Source organism: Nymphaea colorata, chromosome 2, assembly GCF_008831285.2.
Source record: "Nymphaea colorata isolate Beijing-Zhang1983 chromosome 2, ASM883128v2, whole genome shotgun sequence".
In the NCBI taxonomy this organism is placed as follows: Eukaryota; Viridiplantae; Streptophyta; class Magnoliopsida; order Nymphaeales; family Nymphaeaceae; genus Nymphaea; species Nymphaea colorata.
The window spans coordinates 19,247,583-19,267,883 of record NC_045139.1 but is presented as its reverse complement, the minus strand read 5'-3'; the positions used below and the strand labels follow the sequence as shown (position 1 = coordinate 19,267,883).

Genomic DNA, 20,301 nt, shown 5'->3' with positions numbered 1-20,301 from the left:
CTAAAAAAATTATGACACAGAGATAGAAAAAACTTAATAGAAACAATTTCAGCCATTACTATTACTGGTACTAATACTAGTATCAGGATAAGCAGCAACATTCAGTTTGGCAACCTTCAGATCAACGAAAATAAACTACTACGATATGATCGTTTCAAATTGAGATGCAGCAATAGATAGAAGTGAAAGTAGAATATCTCTCTGGTCATACCTTTTGGAAGCAATCCCAAATCCCAAACCGGACAGAGCGGGTGTCGTCGGTGCGGCGGTTGAAGGACGTGGATGAAGATGAAGAGAGGGACGGAAATGGAAGAGAGTGAAGAGAGAGGGAACCCGCAGTGAAATTCAAAAACGCGCGGAGAGAGGTCCTCTTCTTCGTTGCTCAGAATTATTGACAAGGCAGATGACTGGGCCAGGTTTTGAAAATCTTCATACAGCAAGATGATGTCGATGTGATATGAACGCAGTTTAGGAGAAGCAGTACTGCCTTGGGTTTGAGAATCCCAGAACCACAAAGGAGCCAAGAAATTATTAAAAACGAGGACGACAGAGAAGATGACGATGGCTCGAAGGAATTTTAGCCACCGCAGATCGCTTAGGGATTGAAACCTTGAGTAACGGACAAATTCTCGAGGGAAGAAGACGAAGATGAGGACAGCGACGAGGAGAATTACATGCACAGGAAAAGATAGAGAGGGAGAAAGTGAGAGTGAGTGGGGAAATGCCTTACAGTATTTTAGGGGGATTGTACAGCGATCTTCCTAGGGGAATGCCAAAAGATTTGATGGAAAGCCTTTTCAAAGGTGAAGGTAAACGGGATGATCGGGGACGGGACGGGAGAAGCTGCGATGGATTCTTGATCGGAGACTGGACGGGAGAAGCTACGATGGATTCTTGATCGGCTACGGGGCGGGAGAAGCTGCGATGGATTCTTGATCGGCCACGGGGCGGGAGAAGCAGAGGAAACGGCAGAGGAGGAGGCCTGCCTCTCTGCGGACGAGGCCCGCCTCTCTGAGACGTTCTTGAGGGCATCCAAACACTCTAGGGCGTCGGCGTTCAGCCATCATCGTCGTTCTCCATCACCCTTCTCTCTTTCTCACTCCCCCGTGCCATTATCTGCTCACTCGCCTATTCTCTCGCTCTTTGAAGCGCTCTGCTTTTGGGCGGGAGGCACACCTTCCGGTTTTGCGCGGTTCGGGCCTGAGCGTCGGGTCGGGTCGGTCCGACATCTGAAACCTAAGCTCGGGTTCGACCCGACCCGACTCAGTTAAAATAAAATATATATATATATATATTTTTTATTTATTAAAATAATTTGAAAAACATATATGCCAAGCACCGTATAAAAATACTGCGTAAGAAGAAGCAACTCTGTAAACAATTGCATTCAAAAATCAAGCAACGAACTGTTATGTGTTTAATTCCACACTCGTCTCACCATGAGAGGCTTATTTTAAGTTATTGGCTCCATGCTTGTTCGTAATAAGACATCCATCCTTGAGAAACTATTTGGTAAGAAGAAGATTATATTATTATAACACATTTGTTTCTTTAAATACCATTATGTTTTTAGTTAAGTGGAATGTTTTGTTGTCAAATTTAAAAATGATATTCATGATCGTATTGTGTTTCTTATATCAAAAACACTGTGTTGTTTTTAGATTCAAAAATTTTGGGAAATCTTGTTCGTTCAAAATCGTGAACTACAGGAAGTTTCACACTATTGGGCTGCCATTGCTACATGTTTATGGAAAGCAAACGTTCGTAAAGTAATAAGGAAACTATAAGCGCGTATGGTCATCCTCCATATCGACTTCTATATATGGGGACGACATTTAACCGTCAAAAGACCGCCACGCAACGGTCGACTTGGTTTTTCATTAAATGTATTCGTCGGCACATACAATCGCCAATAAATCTTGCTTTTGAAATTTCTCATATGAATACTAAGGGCACGGAACTACTACTTGTATCCAAAGCTGCTAAGTTTTTAACCGTACGTTTGTCGTGTGTGTTCATTTATTTAAACAGAAAGCGTTAGTCCATTATTATGGGAGAGGAAGGGAACTAATTGTCTTCTTGGGACGTCTGGTTAAGTTATCAACCAAGGTAATTAAGAGACACTGGTAATTAGAGGTAGAGTTTTACTTTACTCAAACTGCTTCAATCGGATGGGACAAATAACAAATAAAGAGGTCCAGTTAATTATCTGATTCATACATATATGGGCAACATTACATTTAATGGATTTAGTTAATAACCAGGTAGAACGCACAGAAAACGACAATTAAACTATTAAAAATGGTTACGTTTCTAAAAAACGATGTTGTGATGACTTAAAAAATTGTATAGAGTATTTAAATTAAACTTCAGTTTTATCTTAAAATTTTAACATAATTTTAAATCTAAACGAGTAGTAACCCAGGATTTGACCTAAAAATTTAACGGTGCAAAACATAACTGTTTTTTAAGTAGAAAAACCCCGTCTGCGATCGTTTGCTTTCTTAGATATTATGAAGGTGGACACAGTTTTCTTAAGGGCACGTCCGTTGTGGACTGATAAAAAAAAAAAACTCTCACGTATGAGGAGGTGAGATGTGCTTTATTGTCATTGAACGTTGAAATATTTTTTTGTTACTAAACTTGTATATTCTATTATGTGACTAATATTCGGGAACTCGTTCATTTTTCCATCCATCACCATATTAATTTTTTAAATTAGTGATTAATTTGAAGGGGTTCATTATGAATCGACGACGGTTTAAAAGAAGGGGGATTGAGGTATTTTAAAAATATTTTATAAAAAATATATAATTGTTAGACTTTTAATTTTTCATAACTCTTTTTTGTACTTGAAAAAGACTCTCATTTTTACACTCCCATGTGGATAAATATTATTATTTTTTGCCCAGTGCACTATTTTTGTGCACCAGAAATGAAAAAATGGAACTCTCATAATGTCCATTTCTTTTTCATAAATGACAAAATATCCCTTATTATTTCCCTTGGTGCAGGTGGTTCGTGCACGCAACTTGATCTGCACGGAGGTATGCCGACTAGATTAAACTATAGCGGTGATGAACATCACCACTATATATTCTCGTTCACAGGAGACACGAATCCAGGATCCCACAATTCCAAAATAAGTCGTCGGTCGTCTTCTTCCCACACATCTACTTGGAAGTTAAAAACCACTTTTGTACAAAATCTCATGTCATTCATCCAATAAATGGATAAAATTTGTTTTTGTAGTCTTAGTGTTTCAATATATCATATTGATCGGAAGGTATAGTTATTAATATATTATAGAAAAATTGTTGAAAATTTATTGACATGTCATATGGTTTATCCATATAAAGATTTTTATTAGAATAAGAAAACCCGATAAAAATAGCTTGAAATAAAAAGAGGTATGTCGTAAATTAAAAAACTGAAAAGTTTATTTATTATGTATAACCCAAGCATACTTTTGTTTAAGTCCAAAAAATATATTTTTGTTACTTTCGACGACGATGAAATGTTTAAAAGCATCTTAGAGTCCTATTTGACTATTGCTGATTATGAAGACAATACAAATTTTCAAAGAATCAGTTCTTAAAGTGAATTTTGAATTTAAAATAGATGTAACCTTGACACTATTTGATGCATTTAACGACATCCTCTTTTACAAAAAAGGATGTCGTTAATATATATATATATATATATATAGTTTTGAAGGGCAAATTAGAGATAAAAAATTATTTAAAAAGCAACCAGTAAAGTTAGAGGGACTAAAGTTCATCCAAGAGAAGTATTAAAATTATTATTTTCTTTCTACGTACCAGATCTGAAGAAGGGAAAATTCCGTCCTTTTCCTGTCAGCTGATCATCGAAACAATGTTACAGGTTTTACTTTCTCCTTTTTTTTAAAATGACTTTAGGATACTTTAAATTATTTTTTAAATAAGAAAATCTGTAAAGAAACCGATGCATCTCGATGAGATACAATTTGTGTGATTGGCGATGGTGTCGCATATAACGTAACTATTATTATACAGGTTCAAAGTGGACAGTGATTGTTTTGGTTTGGTTCGAGCGTAGTTACGAATAACGTCTCAAAGTTTTTAAATGGCAAATTTTTTTTTGATATAACACAGGGAGTTTTAAAAAAATATAAAAAAATGTGATAAATTTTCAAAAATTTTAAAAAATAAAAATGAGAAAAAAATAAAATAAGTGAGAAACTAATAATACAAACACAAGATAAGTAGATTTGCAATAAATAAAAAAAAAACATTTGGCATTAAAAAACTGAAAAAAATTATAGAAGTGAAAACAAGTAAAAAAATGCAAAAAAACAAGAAAAAACCTGTTAAGAACGTGTTTTTTCGTTTGTAACGTTGTTTTCAAAAAAGTGCATTTTTTTAAGTTTTAAAAGGTCATTTAATTTATCACATTTTTTTTAAAAAATACATATTTTGTAACTATGGTTTCGTACTAACGAACAGGTCTACAAACATGCAAACAAAGGGCAGCCACTATGGTCCATCTGTCCATTATTTGGCACAGTCAAAAGAAAGAGGCCATATAGAATCGTTTTTTTTTTTTAGAACCTCGTTAGTTGGATGTGGTCTAAGAAACTAGCAGAATTGCCTTCCATCTTTACAGACGACCTTCAGCGCAAGAAAACTTGGGAAAAAATAATAAAAGGTGGTGTCGACCAACCCAAGGTGTAGTCTCTCGGGCCTTCTTAACAAACTCCTACTTCTTAAGAACAGGTAAACATAAAAGAACAGCTTTGAACAGAATGAGAAAATCACAAAAAATAAAACAGGGGAAGTTCTTTTAAAGTTCAGCAATTAATCTAGACTCTTCTACAAAAAAAAGAAAGCACAGGAAAATCAAATTCCTACTGCACAAGAAAAATAATAACAATGTGGTCAAAAGAGGTATCTTGAATTTTAGTAATATAGAAGATCAGAGACCTTAAAAAGTTCACAGTAGATCAAATATAGTTTTGAAGTTTCCCAAATTTGTCCCATGCTGCTAATTTGGCCCGTTTATGTCAAGCTAATTTGTTCTTTCAACGCAAATCGGTAAAAACTAGAAACGAACGAAAGAAAGAGCATGTGACAGAATGAAAGAAACAAGAAACAAAAAATCAATCCAAAAAACAAAATGCATGTATATATGTGTATGTGTCAGTGTATGTAAATATAGAATTTTTAGTTTTCAGCTAATGTGCATATTTATTGATTTGACCGTCCACAACAGTTTGGCCCCTGTTTTGGATATATTTAGCTTTTTGAGTAAGGCTGGAACTTTGAAACTTATGCCTCAGAAAAAAAGTGAAAATTTAATAGCGAGTTGTGATTATTTTTTTAGCAATTTTGATTCCATGCAGTTGAGATTTATATGACATATCATAGAACGTTTGGTATAAATTTGTTGGATCTGAACATACCTGGGCTACCAATCACAATGAATTTGGGCTTGGATGCTCAACAACAAATTGCAATGCCCAACAAATCCAAATTATCATATTTCATACAGACAAAAATCCAATAGCAGTTCAACATCCCAAACAATCTTTAATAACAATTTAATAGGGCTTGCTTAATCAAATCTTAATAACTAATTTACCAAAACAAAAAAGTGTGGTTTATGCCATGTGATCTTGCTATTTGGACAGGCAGGAACTGGGCTCAGCTGCAGTTCAACTCTCACAATGCGGCCAAGTTAAGTGGTCTAACCCTTGGAGAGTTCCTCAACTTCATTTAAGAAGAAAAACGAAACTGGAAATGTCTTCATTCAAGAAAGAACATGAACTTAGCAAAACGTACTTAGGAACAGTTTCGGTTCATTGTACAAAAGAAAACGTAAATCAGTTGGTTCCCTTGTCAAGCAATAGGGACAAAGATTACTGAGGGCAAGCCAGCACTACGCTCAACGAAATAAAAGGCCATTAAAAGAACAGCTTCAGCCGTGCAGCCTGAATATCAATTCAGAAGAGCAGAGAATTACAAGCTGCAATATAATTGTCTTCCTTTCATACGGTAAAGAAATGTACAATAAACTTTTCTTAAGCCTGTAAAGCCCCAAAAGTACCGGTATTCTTAGGTAAAATGCACCACCGGAGAAAATCTTTGATCCTTAGTAACTATCTGACAAGTTCAAGTAATGGTCCTCTCATCTACAAAGATGCTGTTAGGACCAGTTATTAACAGATACCGTAGGAACTGTAACACACCAACGAGAGGCCTCCCACATCTTCCCCAAATATGGGCTGAAGAAGATTGTTCAGCAATGGCACACACGATGCAATTGTTGGCTAGGTAAAAACCCTTCATCTGCAGAATGTATACTTTCTATTTTAACTAGGGGCAACAACAAAGTGAAAAAATTGCCGTTATTGGCAACCAAGCCATACAGAATAACAATAAGAGTTAATACTCGACCTGTTAACCAAAACTGCTCCATAAAGATATGCTAGAGAAAGCACCAGAGAGTAGCAAGCTCAGAGTGATTGAAATCCAATTGGATGTCGGAAGTCGGATCATTAAGGCTACGCATTCAAAAGTCACTTGATTACTTTGAAGTTATTAGGAGGGAGGATTGCTTCAAACTCTAATCTTCTCAGCCAATACTTTGAAGTCACTGAATGTATTCCTGTTGAGGAAAAAAAAGTTTTCCTCTTCTCAGCCATTCATACTCTGTTAAGAAGGTGCAGAAGCCAGAAAGTTAGAGGCATGATAAACAAGAGAAGATAGAATAGAGATGCACCAAAATAAGATAAAAAAGGATCTTCAACTTTAATTTGTGTGGCAGCACTTTCATCTCACTGTGAAGAAAATTTTGACCGACCAAAGTAGATGGGTTTTAGGCTAAGATTTTCTACTGGATGTACTTGGTTATTCAGCTAGTAGAGCAACTCACACAAAAACTCACCAAAAGCAAGCAATGATACATTCGAGGTTTCAAGCCCACTCACCGACAAGCAGCAAAGATTCTCTTGGAGCGAAATGCTTGGAGTCCAATATGTTGGTATAATCATGAGAGATTATTTATACAGGAGGATAACCAGCAATACTCTAGATAAAGGACACCTCATTGCCAGGCACTGTTCCTTTTTCTGCCAACATATTCATTAATTTCACACTCTGTGCCGCACTTTTCCATGAATTTCTCGTACAAGTAACTGTGCCTCATCAGCTAAACGAATGCTCTCCTGAACAATAGTCTGGCAGAGTTCATGCTTGGGTGCTGGCTTGAGCAACCTGAGGTCTGCAGCCATAGGATTTCCACTGCAAAGTTCTTTTGCAGGCACAACATGGCCCCACCAAAAATCAGCAAGGGCAGACTTAAGAAGCTGCCAATATTCACCATTTCTTTCTATTCTAAATAAACTGCTACCATTTGGAGTCCACACATAAAAATCCAACCAATTTTTATCCAAAATCTCCATAAGCCCTTGTGCTTGAGGCATATAGTACGGTGGGATGCGTACCCATGGCAACGCCTTCTCCACTTGTCCCCCAAAGAATGGGCACTTAACTTCTAAAATCCCACTATCATGGAATCTGTAGTAATTTGGCTCAATGACTCCATCTGGAGAGGCAGCTAACCAGTCATCAGCTGGATCATCTTCATTATAGATTCTAAACTCAGGGTATAAGAGGCAGTTCCCCGTGATCAGTTTGTACCTTTCAAGTGCAACAACTTCTTGGATATTGCTCCAGCAAGTTGCAAGGTTGCCATGGAAAGGCTCAATGAGTCCAAGTTTCTCCAACCAAAGCTGAACTCTACGCCCACGCCAGAACCCAACTGCTCCACCAAAGGTGCTTGCTGTTAGCTTGGACTTCCTAAGCTGATTCCAGTTTTTAAACCAATGATTTAGCCCACTGCTAATACTAGAACTATATGCATGGGCTAGTATTTTCGGAGAGTGACGAAAATGACAAACATCTGTTCGGCAAGCAGGACGATTCTGACTGTTCATGAAATCTTTATGCATTCTGTTAGATGGGTTTGTCAGAAGTAGCTCGAGAAAGTCACCATTATTTTTCTGGCCAAACTTAGGGGGATGTCTACAACCACGTTTTACTTGAGAGCTAGAAAATCTCGAAGGACTCATATGTGGGGGCATAAGGAAAGAGATGATTGCCTCTCTGAAATAAAGATGAGAATCAGTCAAGTTCTTTGGTTAGGAGACTAGGTTATGACAGTAAACTAATGAAACCACATTACAAGTTCGAGCAACTGTGGCACTAAGGAAACAAATAAAGCAGACAAAACAAAGTTTGATGTTAACAGTAAGGACCAGAACCATGACAAGGGAACTACACAAGGCTCCACTAGAGCATCAAGTGGGCCCTGGATTTTTCAACAAATTTACCAGAAAAGTTCCCAAAAATTTATTGTAGAAGAAATTATTTGAAATACTGTTTAGGCAGCAGTTCAATATCTAAATATTGTTTCTTTATTTATTGCTGTTAACATCATCACCATTACCATCTTATCATGAGACTTTCCGGTCTCTTTCATGTAATCATCACAATGCTGTCATGAATTGAATCGAATTAAAGTGCATATTGATCACAAAACAGTCAGGGTGCGTGTAATCAACCAAATTCAAAAATAAACTGTGTAAGCAATCAATTGCGCATAAATACCTCAGAAAAATTCAGAATAAGATTCCCAAGCATGTAAAATCTTAAGAAGAAAATTTTACCCAAAAAACATCATAATCAACTAATTCACTTAGGAATGCAATTTATTTTCCCATTATGACAAGAAATGGTAAGGTCCAAAGAGAATCCAAACAGCAGGATAGCAAACAAACTCATTGAAAGGTGAATAACAAACCTCCTATCATATTAATGCCTCTTATCAACAGAAACAGAGGAAAATCACTAGAAAATCCACACAAATTGCATCTTTTCAAGTACAAAAGATCAAAAGCATGATAACTCAATAAGCCACCAAAGGTGAAGAAGTTAGATGTTTCACCAAGCAACAGAGTTTACAACTGAAATACACAGGAAAGAGATGCTGAAACATAGACTAATATGCACCTTGAAATGCTAATACTGGCATCGACAGCCCCTTGTGAGCCGAATGAACAACTAAAAACTCACTGAAAGAAAAGCCAAACAAACACTAGGAGGGAAATGGGGAATAACAAATTAAGGAAAGATCATTTAAATACCCATATTTTGTCTCAGTTCTCTAGCGGGCCGTTTTATGTGCTGGAATAATGATTCTTGAATGAAAATTAAAGAATCGTAAATTACAGTTGAAACTGGAACGGAAGGAAACTTCCATGTTTCATTTTCTGTTGTGTTTGATGGCCTGCAGAATTAAAACTCTGCTGTTTGATAAAACGAGCATTGACGTTCAAGATTATTTTTTTTTTTTTGGGTTACTATTGGATCCCACAAAATTCCTCCTACAAGCTAACTCCGATGATAATCATAATTCACTCAATCAAATAGAAATCAAGTTTGTACACCATTTATTTGCATACTCTTGTAGGAATCTAAGCGGCATCATAATACTGAAAGACTATATTGCACAGAGGAGCTCTTAAAACAACCAGCTTTTTTCTAGAATACCAACAAATAGAATTAATAATGCCGAGCAAATACATAAGTATTCAAACAGCTATTCATGGGTCACTAACATTATCAATTCACAGGTCAGTAAATTGAAGAAAAGAAAACAAGATAAGCTGCAGTTCGGCTAACCAGGTAACTTTGCAGTGACTCCAGGCCTAAGTTTTGCCCAAGACACAGCTTACGCTTTTCGTCCAAGCATGGAGAAAGACAGTGGCATGAGCTAGCAACTGACCGCAAAAGGTTATTGAATCCTATAGAGCTATCTATATCGTCAACAAAGCATGGAAAGACTACAAGATTGAATCTTCATGAGCATCTAACAAATGTCAAGGTGATCTATTCCACAACCTACAGGTTCAAACATCAAGCTAAACTAATCTAACTTTATGAGGATACGCTATTGCCAAAAGCAACACAAAAGAATAGATATGTCAGGATACCAGAGAAATTTCGAAGCCTAACCAATATCAACTTTCAATGAACCCGTGTTCAACTATGATAGGGTCAGAGCTCTCTTACCCAAGGGAAACCAAATGAAAAAAGAAAATAGAAAAAAAAAAAAAAAAAAAAAAGCTCATGAAAACAAGCATTCCGTCCAATCTCACAGAAAACGAGAGATTGAACAAGTAAACAAAAACAAAAACAACCGAACAAGTATTTGGGGCGTGACATCGAATAGAAGTGCACGAGCCAGCATTGCGTTCTTCAATCACAAGTAGACAACCATCAATTGATCGAAATGTCGCAGAAAAAGAAAATAAATCGCACGATTGCTGATTCAACCCGATTCAAAGAAAAAAAGTAAGCAACGAAGTAATCAGATCAAACGAAGAGAATAACTCCCGAGTCCCAAATCCTTCTCTCTGGCAAGAAATCTGACCTCGAATAATTCCCAAATCCTTCTCTCTAGCAAGAAACCTGAGCCTCGATGCGGCAGCATCATCCGCAGCCGAAAGGATGGCCACACACACACACACACAGAGAGAGAGAGGGGTGGTTGTACCTGAATGAGAGGCGGCGGTGGCGCGCGAGAAACCAGAGAAGAGGAGGAGAGGCACGAGCTGCTTCCGGCGAGAGGGAGAAGCGAAAGAGAGGATTAGTTCCGCCCGTCGCGCGAAGTAAAAATGTAGTCCTCTCTTTCAGAAGGAATGTTTTTCGTCGCAGTCCCTGCAGTGGCCACGCCTGAAGCAAGTTTATCGTTCATCCTTTCCTTTTTCCCAACCCTTTTTTTTTTTGGTCAAATTCTTGTTGGGTAAATCAACTTTCTCTCTTCAGTAATAAAAACATGATGCGTTTGACCAAGTTCAACTCAAATGTCGAATACCTGTGAAGTGCTATTCGAACATATTACTATTTTAATGCAACCGTTTTGGGCTTTATATCTTGCAATATATTTAACGGAAATCTGCCCGAACCTATGCACATTCATTTTCATGACTATCTCAACTACAAATGAGCGTATGACGTCAGCAATACTATCAATATCAGCGTCTTTCAGCCGGAGACGGACGTTATGAGACATCTGCTAATATGGGGCACGTATCGTATCGAGTGATTTATTGATAAGTTATGGAAATTGGTTATTTCTGACTTTTTTATTCTATGTTGTTAAAAATTATAGTAAAAGGTGTATCCTGTTGTGATTTTTAGCGTGATTTTTAACAACACAAATAAAAAATTTACCGGTGATTCAACCCGAATCACCGCAAATATATTTTTAGCGGTGATTTTTAACAACACAAATAAAAAATGAACCATCCAACTACAGAAGAAAGTAGCTAGCTGATTTTAATTCTCAATAAATTAATATTTAAGAGCTAATCTTTTTTTTTATATTGACTGTTTTTAGGGCTGACATGGTCGGTCTGTCGTTGGTGCAAACTGCGAATGGGTCACATCTCACAATCCAAGCTATTTGTGCTAGTGATGCAAGAGGCAGGTTTTTCCTTTTCTTTTTTTTTTTTCTATTCAAAACCAAATGATTCATGGGCTTTGCTTCATGAGGTTTTTGGTGCAGCCGGCTCATGAGAGGCTGGACTGGACACTAGTTCGATTCTTGTGGGTGTCAATCTCTTGCCTACGACAACTAAGCATTGATGCTGTGAGTTACTGATTCATTCGAAGGTTTGATGCTGCCGAGCAAGCAACAAAGTTTTTCGGACACAACTTCGGTTTCATCAATTCACAGAACCCCAAAAAATGGAAAAAAAAGCCTTTATCAAATCCAACATCACCTGGATTCAAATTTTATGAACATGAATTTAGATGGTTTATATCCACGTATTGGATGTGAATCGCTAGGAAGTAAGGAATGTCAGTAGCTCAAATGTAGTTCAGCATTTGGACGAAAGTAGTTATAGTTAGAAAACTGACATACGAGTTGGATTTAGGTTTGGTACATGACTTTCCTCACTGAATCCAATGAAGAAAAAAAAATTCGACAGACGTCAAAATCTGATTAAATGTAAAAGATCATATATGGTTTTGTATTTCTTCTCAAATTGGACCCAAATCCAACTCTGGACCAGGTTAAAGAATATCTGATTAGTTGGGCCTGATAGTAGCTACATCTAATCTAGATCCAACCCATTGACATCCATAGGTTTATGAAGCTCATACAGGGACCCCATTGAACCGGAGATCCCTCACCTCATAGATCTGTAGGGTTGTTCAACGAGTTAAGACTGAAGCACGAAATATTTCGAGTTAAAAAATGGACTCGAGTATAGGCAAGCTGAGCTCGATTAAACTCTTACTGAGAGAATATGCAAGAGACATGTGACAAGTAGTTCTGATGGTTTCCTTGCGGCTAGCAAGGATAGTTTGAATATGATCATTTTCATTGATGGTAAAAAAATAATATCCGATCTGTGTGACGATTGATTCAGATCCCACACGTACCATGTAACTGGTTGGTTTTTTATTATGTAACTTGAGGTCCAGTAAACCCAAATCTAAAAGCACAGCTCAAGGGTAATGTTGTAAAATATTGGTTTCCAATTCATATTGGAAACCTGAATGATACACTCTGGTGGCCTATAGGCTATCGGCCGTATCAGCCATCTTTTAGATTTTTTTTTTATAAAATTGTACATAATAAAACATGTAAGAGAATACATTCTTTCCTTTTTTCTTCGGAAAAATTCTCCTTCCATTACCTTAAAACACTTGTTTGGTTTGTAATATTAAACCCAGTTTTTATTTTTTTCTCCTTATTTCTTATTCTCTAGCATTTACACACTGGAAGTACAACCTGGTGGGAACTTTGACGGTAACATATGCAAAATAAACAAGGATTTCCCACGACCATAGTCACGTATCTGAATACCAGGAATATCTTGTGATAAATAGAAATCTTTCATTTCTCTTGAGAAAATCTTGGCAAAATGTTGGCATCTATATCGTTTCTACATAGAATTTTTGCAATGTGAAGAACCATATGGACATAAAAATAGAAAAACTGGATTGGTATCATGGTAAAAACTTTCCGAACAAATATGTGTAGAAATTAATAACGCTTTTTCAGCACTATCGGTCCCTAACAAAATTCAAAATTTTCAAATATCTGCAACTTGGTAGCTGAGGTTCAAAAGTTCAAGGGGAGATGAAGAAACAGTGGGTTATAGCAGGCTCCGTTATCCTGCAAAATGAACATGAAGCTGCAAGCAACATTTTACCTTCCTGTTCTAATTTTAAGAAGGACACGTCATACATGCAAAATCTGAACTATTTTGCCATAATTTGAGAGTATCATCAAAATCCAGAGGCAATAGTTTGATATGGATGCACAATCAGACTGCTGTAAAGAAAGAGGGGCATAGAGATATAAACGATAAAACACCAGGAGATTGAACAAACGTGACGTACATACCTACTTGTTCAACAAATTCATTAGCTTGGCTACCACTTCATCTTTAATTGAATCTCTGTTTCCAACATTCAGCGTGTATACTGATGCATTTGGATGATTTCTCAACCTTGCAACTGCATTGACAATTCCATCTCTCATCAAAAGAACCAGGATATTAAGAACACTGAAGAATGTGAAGATCCTTCTGCAGTGTGCAGTTATGTAACATTTTATTACCCAAAAAAATTATAGCATTCCATCAATTTAGTTTATGAACTGACTGTTGAAGATTGGACAACACCACAATAAAAAAAATTAATTATGATCATTAATATGTAGGAAAAAAAATGGATCGAACTTGCTGTGCTTTTGGTGGAGATGACAATCAAGGTATTTGTTTGAATTGGCGCTAAACCAGATTATTTTTTATTTGTGCCTTATAAACCAGATTCATGTCTGATACAACATCTAAAAAAAACCTACAAAAGTTGCATGGACTCAAGGAGGAGAAGGCTTTAACCAATTAACGAGGATGGATGTCTATTCAGGGTTGGTCCTACCCAACCCTGACTAGGATAAGAATAACTGAAAATGATAGGTGGATCAGGTTACGAATGTAGCTGGATAGAAAGCTGAGCCCAACTGTTGCCCATGAGAGCAGGAGGGAAGTGGTTGACCAGAGATGACTGCTTCTCTAGCAGCTACTAACATTGCCACTTACTGCTGGATTAATAGCTAAGACAACGAGTTTCTTAGAAATTAAAATAACTAATAAGACATGCTACAAATTCTTGAGAAAAGGACAGAAAGAGACAATTTTATAATAAAGTTCTACTAAATAAGCACCTTGATTTAACCTTAATTTCTCAGTGCAAGATGTCAAGACACAGAACTGATCAAAACTTAAGGGGCACCTCATATGCCAAAGTAAAAGGATCTTTGATTCTGTGGTTGGTATTGGTTTAGAAGCAGTGAAAGCAATTGGCTGGCTACACCAAGTAGGGATTCAGCAGTTCATATACAATCCAATATTTTATTTGAATTCAAATTCAAGTAGTTGGATTCCAGAAGAAAACTCAGATCCGAGTAGTAACTGGATGTGCATAGAGTACAGCTGTACAGGATTCATTTAACAAATCCAAGGGATATCTGCTTTTCATGGATAACCATGATTTTATGTAAAAAAAATTGGATATGATTTTGTGTTTTTTATTCTCATGTTTGAACCCAATTCCTAGTCAACTTAAGCAATGCCCGAATATTCACATATAAAAATAGCTTTGTTGGATTCAAATACAAATTATTGGTGTCCTTAGCACCAAGTAACTGCTCCTCTTTCTCATAAAGGGAGTGCTAGTCTAATGTGCGTCAAGCCCAACAGAATAATGTAAACAAAAAGGAAAAAGGTTAACCAAGTGTTAGTATGACCCTTTACTTGCCATGTCTTGTCTGAAAATATGCAATGAACATAAGAGATCTACTTGTGGCAGAAGCATCATTTGTGTGTGCGTATTTTGCAGACAGGCAGAAAGGGAATTACACATTCACTTGATAAGATATCAGTATCCCCACTTAATAGCAGAATCAATCGCACATGAGAAGTATATAATCAGGTAAAAATAAACGTATTGACTAAGAAAGATAAAGCACATTTCAAAATTCAGAAAGAAAAGAAAGACAGTTTTTGGGCAAAGTAAGTAAAGAAACTTTTCATGCATTATACGAGATTCTTCACAAACACAGACCTTCATTAATACCAAAAATTATGGAGGTATAAAATACCTTCAGGTATATCACGACCAAATTTTGGTATGGGAATGGATGCTAAGATTGGGATATTCGACTCAAGAACTTGCAGAACTGCAGGAAAAAAGGATGAGCTGAATAGCTCCATTTTGCCAACCTCATCAATGACAAACAGATCTGTTTCTTCTTTGACCTGAAACTATAACACCCAATGAATACAAAACCCAGGAAAATTCCATCCTCATAGTTGTGCAATGACCTCCAATGCAACTTATACAAGCACTATACCTGTAGCTCAGGCAAGGCCAATGATTCAAATGATGATATATCAACTTTATATTTCCCAACAGTTGGCACCTTGGTTGCCTGTCTGTTACAAGAGATGCTTTAGCAAGAAACCAAAAAAAACTTGTTTAATGCATAAACAGTCAAAGGAAACAAACTTTTATTGAAAAAAAATAAAGTAAAAAACCCTTTTTCACAGAATCTGCAAACATGCATACAGTCCATACTCACCATTATCATTCTCGGAAATTCCTGGAAAGGGATACCCTAAAAAGCTTCCTTTGATATGTGGTTTTTGTCAGGAAAAAATCAAGAAGTTTTAAGGCTTGAAAAACATAAAAGATATAGCATTTATGAGTTAATTGGTTCTGAGTATTCCTTAGCAAAAAAAAAAAAGGGAAAGAAACAAGTGAAACATTTTTTTGAAAACACAAAAGGTAAAAAATGAAAAGGGGCCTTTTTCAATAACTCAGGAAATATAGGGAATGCCTCAGGACAATACCTCAACTGTATTGTGTTCTTTTCTTTTTTTTCTATATTTTGAAAATTTTGGCATATTTTGCTGTTATTATCAGCTTACTTCAAAATGGTGCTAATGTCTGGACATTTTCAAAATGCCGGAGATACTATATATATATATATATATATATATATATATATATATAAGAGGGAGATAGCACCGACATACATGGTATATAGTAAGAAATAATAAAATCTATCAGACACATTGTAATTGTACAATAACAGTGTAGCCCTGGATAAGCAAACAAGCGGCCAAAGCATGCAAAGGTTCAATATTGAACAAAAGACAAGCTGAGAAGATAGAATAGAAGACCTTGTAGTTGTAGTTGATGCCAAAAGTCCTCGCTGGCCTTGCAATGTGACCACCTCAAAACCTACTCTTTCAGAGCCTTGCCTTATCTCACCTGTTTAATAAGAAACGTTGTTCACCTGTAAAAGGTATATAAGAAGTATGTTTTATGCAGCAAACTCGTTCTCAGTTAATATGTTAATTGAGGGTATAACACTCAGAGCTGGGGTCTCACATGCATGGATGCATGTGCCTTAAGGTGGTTGGACTGTAACACCTTGTGAAAATAGGACTTGAAAATGGTCCCACGTTAATCTCTCGACAAATAATAAGAGGTCTAAAAACCTAAGGCTAAACTTAAACATTAAAGATTTAAAGGAGGCAATTGGGCCAAACAGCAAAAAAAAAGCCCATCTAACTGAACACCCAACTTACAAAAACGAAGACACAACTTGCCATTGGACTCACTGATGATGTCCCTATTCAAAGCATGGTAGAAGAGCTTTGACATCAAAGATATTCAGGCCTTGACTGTGAAGCTTCAGAGCAGTAGGCAACCACAATGATGGAGAAAAAGCAGAGGGAGACCATGGCCACTAAAGCTGGAGTCATTGCCACCGATGAAAAGCAAGGAGAAGCAGATGAAGAAGGGGAGAAGAAAGAAGGAGGTGGAGACGAAAGGTGGCTGAATAATAAATTACAAATTGAAAAACATCAAAAGGCAATAAAAAGCTGAGGTTAGAGCTGTGCAAGAGTGAAAAGAGAACTGAAGACAGCCGTGCAAAACTGTCAACCATGGCAGTTCCATCAGCCACTTTTGTTTCAGCTGGCCTTCATCTTATGCATCACAGCCACCCATCCACTATGGCAGGAGATACCCTATTAAAGCTTTTGGTGCTAATTTTCGATCCACACACAAGATCAGACCCCCTCCCTGTCGGATCTAAAATCCACGGTTTTCAGGCTAATCGTGGATTTGAAATCCACGTATCTCATATTTATTGTTTGACAGAACTTTGGATCTCTGAGCAAATCTAAGATAGGATTTGAGATCCAGGGCTATCAAACGCCCCTAAGTGTCCCACTATCAGTTATCTTAGTTTCTAAAGTTTCTACATAAGCTGAAACCAGCTAAGGAGCAGGTCAATGTCTGCCGGACAAGACACTTGAGTCAGTCCTTTTTTTTTTTGCGGGGGGTAGGTGGGAGGGTTGGGACGGTTTATTATTTTCAACAAGGAAAAAGAGAAGGTAGCCCAGTACAAGCTGAAAAGGCCAACAGGTATTGGCTGAAATGCCATATAGGTATGTAAACCTACTATCTGGGAACAACATCGATATTGACAATGCTATTCAGGCAAAACATGTTTCTCAACAAGCTTGAGAAAAAAAAGGACGACAATGAATGATTTGGAAATATGTCTATTCCTTCTTAGTTCACATTGATTATTGAAAAAAGGGGTCATTTGCTCTATTGCTCAGCTGAATTTTCTGCAATTTCGTTTTCTAACATCTCATTCCTGACAGCTTTTTCACAGTGCAGCTGATAGCCACCAGGTAGCTATCGCCCTTCCAATCCTCTCACTCTCTCTCTTAAACATGCAGAAGCCCAGATTCGAGGGTTAATCATATTGTCATTAGGGTTTTAATTCCCTTAAGGTGTGCATATATAACTTGTGCGAGTGGGTTGGGTTTATTACATGACCTAACTACGGACCCAACCCCTGTACTACTCAGCGAGTGTGGAAAACAGAAGACAGAAATAAAAACAGAAATGAAACTGTGTTAGGCTGCACCTAACAGCAGCACATGCATATGTAATTTCATGTCCATTGTCATTAGTCATTACTTATAGAAAACTGCCCCCATTTAATGAATTGAACGTACAGAATGATACTTAGTAGTTAATAGCCCTAAAACTATCATATTATTGTGCTTGAGTTTTTCTCAGTTTTATCTGTTCCCTTGTACTCTTCCCAAACTAATATTGCATCAATCCACACCACTATCTTCAGTTGGAGGTACATTGTTACTGGAAGAATCAAAACAAGGAGCTTCCACCTCACAATGAAATGAACAAGGGAAGATGATGGAATGTTCACTTCGGCATCTTAAAGGACAGCCGAACCTTATGGTAACCATGTAGGATCCATTTGAGATTTTCTTGAATTTTCTAATACTCAAGAAGTTGCTCAGATTTGATTGAACCTTGACAAATGTTACCTAAGAAGCCTTTTAGAAGCATTTGACCAGTGGAATGAAACACAATGCTGCAGATTTCAGGGTTTGCCCTTCTTGACAGATTAGCAGCTACATGATCAACAAGCCCCTTTGAGATTAACAAAGCAACTACCAAAAACGTGAATTGATGAAATAAATTTTCATCAAATGCCTAGCCAGACAATAAGGGAAAAGAATGAGCATATTTCAAGGTAAGCTTTAGTATGTTTTGTAAAATAGGAAGGATTACAGACGAGCAAACATGACCAAACGTAGCCTTGTAAACGTTTGGCCCTCTTCATGGTGTCACAAGAAGCAAGAATCTGATTTCGAAATTTACATATAGAAACAACTAACATATTGAACTTAACGAAAAGACATACAGCATCTTGATTATGCAAGCCTACATAACTGGTAATGATTATTTACATGAGTCATGAAATAACCATGAAACCGTGATAGAAAGAACAAATAATTGGACCATTGTCTTCATTTTTCAAACCATAAACAGAAGCAACAAAATATTGGGGCATCGTCTTTATTTGTCAAGCATATACCGACACAATACGTTCAATAGTAATCACGACCAAAACAGCAGAGTAATGAACTGCATCTAATGTATCTCCATCCTACTGTATCCGAGAATTTATAGCATGTGGGCGATCATGAAGAAGCCAGGAAATGAACTTACGCGTATAGAAACCTTGTACTTTTAAATCGGGCAGCGCGGTTCTGAGGCGCTCCACAACTCTCATCACTAGAGTGGTCTTCCCAATTCCCTGGTACCCAAAAAAAAAATCCCGAGAATGAAAAATGACGATATCCAATAGATTCCATGACGGAAAAGGCAAAGGAGAAGATAAAGGAAAGGGGGAGCGACAGAAGCGAGAGGATTTAAGTTTCGGGATTGTCATCATCATTTGAGAATCGAAGATATAGAGTTCCATACAGGAGGCCCCGTCACCAGTATGCACTTTCCCGGGCTCCCCATGATCGTCGAGCACGCGCGCGCTTCCTCAGCGTCTAATGTCTATGTTCCCCTCTTCCCTTGTCGGACTAGCGTGCAGTCAGTTTCATGGGAAAACCGGCCATTTTCCCACGCAAAGCTCGCGAGGAATTCCTTTTCCTTGGATTTAGTTGGGAGTGTGTCTGGCTGAACCTTCGCGCCCCGGCCTGCGCGAGTAACTCACGCCTTACGAGAATGAACAATGGCAGTCAAAGCCACGAAAATGTAATGCAGAGTTCTGGGTTCATTTTTTTATCTATTTGGGTCTTGAGAAAGCCGCGATCGAGGAGAAAGATATTGTCGCTTGGCTCCCCAAGGTTGATAATCTTGCCTTGATGCCTATATCTGCGTAGGCTAATGCAGGAGACCGACGACGACAAGAATTCATTAGGCTGTGTTTGATAGTATTGGATCCGAGAACTGAGGTTGATTTTAAATCTTCATCAGTCAAATCTGCAGTTTGAAGAAATAGTGGATTTCTTAGTTGGGGATTCTAAATCTTTGGCCTTGTCAAAACCACAGATCTATGATCTTAAAATTTGCGGTAGGTAGCCTTGAATATGAGATTTGAGACACTACCAACATAATACTAGCAGCTGGTTCAATTAACTAGACAGAACTTCTTAAAGAGCAGTCCAGTAGAGGTCTGGTTGCAAATGGCCTCTAAAGTGGTCATCTCCTTCATGTGTCAAAAGAAGGGAAAAGAATGCTGGCTCACGCTCACCGGACACTGGTCGAAGCTAGAGATATAAGATAAAAGACTGAAATAAAACAAAAGAAAAAATTGTTA

The 20,301-nt window shown here is 37.4% G+C and overlaps 3 protein-coding genes across 5 annotated transcripts in view; all 3 read right to left on the bottom strand.

The window, feature by feature from the left end:
- Positions 1 to 1,067, bottom strand: part of LOC116247483 (uncharacterized) — a 50,865-nt gene extending 49,798 nt beyond the window's left edge. Inside the window, exons 1-2 of the mRNA XM_050075898.1 lie at positions 987 to 1,067; positions 212 to 761 (exon numbers count right to left, since the gene is read on the bottom strand). Coding sequence (XP_049931855.1) covers positions 212 to 761; positions 987 to 1,067 — 631 coding nt within the window. The remainder of the gene's footprint in view (positions 1 to 211; positions 762 to 986) is intronic.
- A 4,688-nt stretch (positions 1,068 to 5,755) lies between these two features.
- LOC116247871 (uncharacterized) lies at positions 5,756 to 10,761 on the bottom strand. The gene is made up of 4 exons (XM_031620274.2): positions 10,600 to 10,761; positions 6,971 to 8,147; positions 6,438 to 6,692; positions 5,756 to 6,329 (listed from the first exon to the last, which is right to left on the bottom strand). Exon 2 carries the CDS (start codon positions 8,123 to 8,125, stop codon positions 7,133 to 7,135), a length of 993 nt encoding a protein of 330 aa, XP_031476134.1. The 5' UTR covers positions 8,126 to 8,147; positions 10,600 to 10,761; the 3' UTR covers positions 5,756 to 6,329; positions 6,438 to 6,692; positions 6,971 to 7,132.
- On the bottom strand, positions 5,756 to 19,826 carry LOC116247872 (uncharacterized). Of its 3 annotated transcripts, none has more exons than XR_007572485.1 (9): positions 19,455 to 19,826; positions 19,197 to 19,284; positions 16,313 to 16,403; positions 15,481 to 15,562; positions 15,229 to 15,385; positions 13,468 to 13,580; positions 10,600 to 10,778; positions 6,438 to 6,692; positions 5,756 to 6,329 (listed from the first exon to the last, which is right to left on the bottom strand). XR_007572485.1 is itself a non-coding variant. In XM_050076005.1 (6 exons), the coding sequence occupies exons 1-6, from the start codon at positions 19,494 to 19,496 to the stop codon at positions 13,468 to 13,470; spliced, it is 573 nt and encodes a 190-aa protein (XP_049931962.1). In that variant the 5' UTR covers positions 19,497 to 19,824; the 3' UTR covers positions 13,306 to 13,467. The 3 variants fall into 3 exon arrangements, 1 of the variants encoding a protein (XP_049931962.1); XR_007572484.1 differs by having other exon boundaries at positions 10,600 to 10,763; XM_050076005.1 differs by lacking the exons at positions 5,756 to 6,329; positions 6,438 to 6,692; positions 10,600 to 10,778 and having other exon boundaries at positions 13,306 to 13,580; positions 19,455 to 19,824.
- Between the last annotated feature and the right edge of the window lie 475 nt (positions 19,827 to 20,301).

Excerpts from the sequence above, each read along its gene's own strand:
- LOC116247871 (XM_031620274.2), bottom strand. The coding sequence starts at position 8,125 with ATGCCCCCACATATGAGTCCTTCGAGATTTTCTAGCTCTCAAGTAAAA.
- LOC116247872 (XM_050076005.1), bottom strand. The coding sequence starts at position 19,496 with ATGGGGAGCCCGGGAAAGTGCATACTGGTGACGGGGCCTCCT. Across the intron at positions 16,404-19,196 it reads AGTACAAGGTTTCTATACGC|GTGAGATAAGGCAAGGCTCT; the intron begins GTAAGTTCATTT and ends CTTATTAAACAG. Across the intron at positions 13,581-15,228 it reads TGGTCGTGATATACCTGAAG|TTGCAAGGTTGAGAAATCAT; the intron begins GTATTTTATACC and ends TTGTCAATGCAG.